Below are 4,296 nucleotides of genomic sequence, written 5' to 3' on the forward strand. Positions count from 1 at the left end.
TCAGAATATACCGTCATAACGGAGGTTGTCATGCATCAACTCCTTTTTTCATGCTGATATAACGGAAGACTATTTTTTGACATGAGCATTTACAAAATGAGCATATTCTTTGAGTAGAGTATTTGCTGTCTAATCAGTTGACTATATGGAAGGTACCTCCTAAGTTTTCATTTACTTCAATCCCAAATTTCTATTCAACATATTACTCAATTCCTTATTAATTATTTTCCGGTATACAATCACTTGAAAAATAGATAAGCACTCGGTCTTTATCAGTAGAGTTGATAACTTCTAAGTCTTTCTTAAATATTTTCAATTAGACAGCCTGTGTGTTGAAGTCCATAAAACTTTGGGAATTTTGTAATTAGTTCTGTGGGCCAATTTCTTTACATCCAAGGTCAGATTTTATTTAGGTCTAATTTTGTAGCCTATTCTGTCATTTTTGTAAAACTCTCCCAATGCTGCCATATATTCCTCAGTTTCTCCTGGTAGTGATTTCTGAAGCAATTGAAGCTGCACCAAATTAAGGAACTCTCTAGGACTAATAAGTAAAGGACTTTTAGACAAAAAATTAGCTCAAAGTTGGGAAATATGTGCTAAGATCTGTTGTTTTCCTTGGTCATCAGTTGGACTTGTTTTTGGATACCCATGTTGATAAAATCTATTATGTCAAAGTCTATTTGGAATTTGTCTTCGAATTTGATGTTTTCTATGGTTAGACCCATTCTTCCATGTCATATCTTACCAAATGGTGATAGGGACTCCGAACGCGCAAAGAATGGTGAGAGGGACTCCAAATGCGCAAGAGCGAGGAGAAAGGACAACTTATTCTCTTAATGCTTTTTCAGCCATTTCTTGTTCTCATCTAGTTGCATTGCTAGTTTTGTGCAGAGTTATGGACATTTCAGTTAACATAAACTACTTAATTCTGTTCCTGTTTTACTTTCCCCTTGTCAACTCACTATCCTTCAACATTCCTCGCTTTAACTTGGATGGCAATATGATTCTCTTGGAAGGCGATGCCACTTCCAAAATGGGAACTATTGAGTTCAACAATTTGAAATATACATGTCGTGTTGGTCGAGCTACCTATAGTGAAAAGGTTCACCTTTGGGATTCTATATCCGGAGAGTTATCTGACTTTACCACTCATTTCTCCTTCACGATCGATACTCAAAATGGTTCTCAATACGGTCACGGACTTGCCTTTTTTCTTGCTCCCGTCGGCTTTCAAATTCCACCTAACTCTGTAAGTGGATTTCTAGGCCTTTTTAATACAACAATGATGGATTCTACATCCAGGAACCAAATCGTTCATGTCGAATTTGACTCCTATGTGAATGACCAATGGGATCCCCCTTCCCAACATGTTGGGATTAATAATAACTCTCTTGCCTCATCCATATCTGTCCCTTGGAATGCTAGTTTGCATAGTGGTAATACTGCTAATGCTTGGATTACTTATAATTCTACTACTAAGAATCTAAGTGTGTTTTGGACTTATGAGAAAGATCCTATTTATAGAGGAAACTCTCTTCTATCATACAAAATTGATTTGATGCAGGTTTTACCCGAATGGGTAACGATTGGATTCTCGGCTGCTACTGGTAGTTTCGGTGAGCAACATACTCTTCAATCGTGGAGTTTCAATTCAAGTTTGGAAACAACCGAAGGAAACAAGTCAAAAAAGGTTGGGTTGGTTGTTGGATCGATTGTTGCCGGAGTTGTTTCGATATGTATTATTGGGATAGTTGTGTTATGGATATTTATTTCGAAAAACCGTAGAACTAGAAAGGAAGAGGAGACAGTTAACCTAACTTCTATAAATGGTGATTTTGAAAGGGGAGCTGGGCCAAAGAGGTTTTCCTTAAGAGAACTAGTTTCTGCAACAAACAACTTTTCAGAGGAAAGGAAATTGGGGGAAGGAGGATTTGGAGGCGTTTATAGAGGATTCTTGACAAATTATGACTTAGAGGTTGCTGTGAAGAAAATCTCTAGGGGTTCAAAACAAGGTAAAAAGGAGTACATAACTGAAGTCAAAACTATAAGCCGGCTAAGACACCGAAATTTAGTTCAGCTCATCGGTTGGTGCCACGATAGAGGTGAGTTTCTACTTGTTTATGAATTAATGCCTAACGGAAGTCTAGATTCTCATATCTTTGGAAGAAGAAATCCTCTTCCTTGGGCTACAAGATATAGAGTTGTTCTTGGGTTGGCCTCTGCATTACTCTATCTTCATGAAGAATGGGAACAATGTGTAGTACATCGAGACATCAAATCGAGCAACGTTATGTTAGATTCGAATTTCAATGCTAAACTTGGTGATTTTGGGCTAGCACGGCTCATGGACCATGAGTTAGGCCCTCAAACTACTGGTTTGGCAGGGACTTTAGGCTACTTAGCACCAGAATACATTAACACAGGCAAAGCTAGTAAGGAATCCGACGTTTTTAGCTTCGGGGTGGTGGCCTTAGAAATTGTTTCTGGTAGAAAATCAGTCGATCGAATGGAAGAAGAACCCCAAGTTGGATTGGTTGAATGGGCTTGGTCTCTTTTCGGGAGAGGAGATATTACTGAAGTTGTGGACAAGAGATTGAATATGGAGTTCGACGAGAATGAAGTAAAGTATTTGGTGAATGTCGGATTGTGGTGTGCGCACCCTGATCGAATTTTAAGACCCTCGATAAGACAAGCAATTCAAGTACTTAAAAAGGAGGCAACTATTCCAGACCTTCCACCAAAGATGCCTGTTCCTTTATATCATGTACCTGAGGTGGCTGTTACATCTAGTGAAGGTGCTTCTTTAACGTGTGCAAGTCTCGAAATCGGTCGTTGAATAAGTTCTTTGCCATTATCTTTTTTTTTTTTGTTAAAAGTCTTTGCCATTATTTTAGTAATCAGTGATAACGTTTATGAGTTTTCTATCATTTCAGCTTGGTAAATTTTGTATAAGTTTGCTTCTGTTCGAAAACATTTGTATATTATTTAGTTCTAGAAATGGTTGGTTTGCTTATTCTTGGTCAATTTATGTGTGAAAGACTTGATAGTTTTTGGGTTTCTTAGAGGTTTTCTTGGATTTGGTTTAGTTGCAGCATAGTCCTTAGGGGATTGATCTTGGTGAATTGTAAAAGAGGATAAATTTTGATGTAAAAATGAAGTTGACAAGTTAGAGCTATACAATTTAGATGGATCATAAATTGAAAGTTAAAAGTGTGTTTATAAACACATCATCATCAATAGCATCTAGGTCCTCTAGGTAAGCAAATCACTTCACTCCTCTCTCAAATCGTTGCCTAGCTTTAGTTTATAGTACTTTGTCAAGATTTGTACTCGGGTTGCCTCTTGATATTGGGAATTAACAAAAAGTGCCCACTGTGAAGGGCACTTTGGGAAACTATCTTTCTAGCTTTTAGTAGTGTGGGAGTGGCGTGGCTGAGAGAAATGAGTTCCGTGCAAACTTTGGTTGGGGGGCCTTGGATAATATAAAACGAAGAATATTTTTTATTTTTTATTTTTTTTGAAACGGTGATTCATAAATTAGAATTGAAGTCCTTGCAAAGTTTTTTTTTATTTGAATTTGTCAATGGGTTAGGTGCCCAACCTGAATAAAGAATACTAAATCAAATAAAATATAAATAAATAACTCTCGGAACTAAGAAACTAGAATAAAGGTTTCTACGGTAGCCCCTACAATAAAAACAAAATGAAACCATGGAAAATGTTAGCGAAACTTAATATTAACGTAGAAACTCCTTGGATAGTTATAGGGGACCTCAATGTTATTCTTGATAACAAAGACAAGGAAGGAGGAAAGCTGGGAATGAATTCTAACAATCATAGAATTCAAACTCACATCAACAACCTAAATCTGACAGACATAGGATTTAAGGGTTACCCGTACACATGGAACAACAGACAATTTGGCGAAAATTTTATCCAGGAAAGACTGGACAGAGCCCTAGCCAACCTCCCCTGGTTAAATAAATTTCAACGCTTGAGTATTTCTCACCTAGAAAGTGTAGGTTCAGATCACCTCCCTATCCTCCTCGAAGACACAGACTTAGGCAGCAACAAACCTAAACCGTTTAAATTTATGCGCACTTGGATGACACACCCCGATTGCCACAAGTTCATTGCTGACAAATGGACTAATCACAACAATATCCAAATTAATCTTAAAAATCTCAGTAGGCACCTCACGAAATGGAATAAGACAGTCTTTGGCAACATAGAGTATAATATAAAAGAATTAACAACGAAGCTTAATAACATTAAAACTAAAAATGAATACAACTC

General features: G+C 37.2%; 1 protein-coding gene across 2 annotated transcripts; it reads left to right on the plus strand.

Annotated features, from left to right (window-relative positions):
• Positions 1 to 340: 340 nt before the first annotated feature.
• On the plus strand, positions 341 to 3,024 carry LOC147537608 (L-type lectin-domain containing receptor kinase IX.1-like). 2 transcript variants are annotated; one of them, XM_086640525.1, is made up of 2 exons: positions 401 to 1,249; positions 1,565 to 3,024. In XM_086640525.1, the coding sequence occupies exons 1-2, from the start codon at positions 749 to 751 to the stop codon at positions 2,834 to 2,836; spliced, it is 1,773 nt and encodes a 590-aa protein (XP_086496651.1). In that variant the 5' UTR covers positions 401 to 748; the 3' UTR covers positions 2,837 to 3,024. The 2 variants fall into 2 exon arrangements, with proteins under 2 accessions (XP_086496650.1, XP_086496651.1); XM_086640524.1 differs by having other exon boundaries at positions 341 to 3,024.
• The last annotated feature ends 1,272 nt before the right edge of the window (positions 3,025 to 4,296 follow it).

The sequence above is a fragment of the Eschscholzia californica genome, unplaced genomic scaffold (genome assembly GCF_041429995.1).
Source record: "Eschscholzia californica isolate CP2 unplaced genomic scaffold, dmEscCali1.0.p SCAF_5, whole genome shotgun sequence".
Taxonomy (NCBI): domain Eukaryota; kingdom Viridiplantae; phylum Streptophyta; class Magnoliopsida; order Ranunculales; family Papaveraceae; genus Eschscholzia; species Eschscholzia californica.

Bases quoted from the DNA above. Each gene is read 5' to 3' on its own strand.
- LOC147537608 (XM_086640524.1), top strand. From the start codon at position 749: ATGGTGATAGGGACTCCGAACGCGCAAAGAATGGTGAGAGGGACTCCA.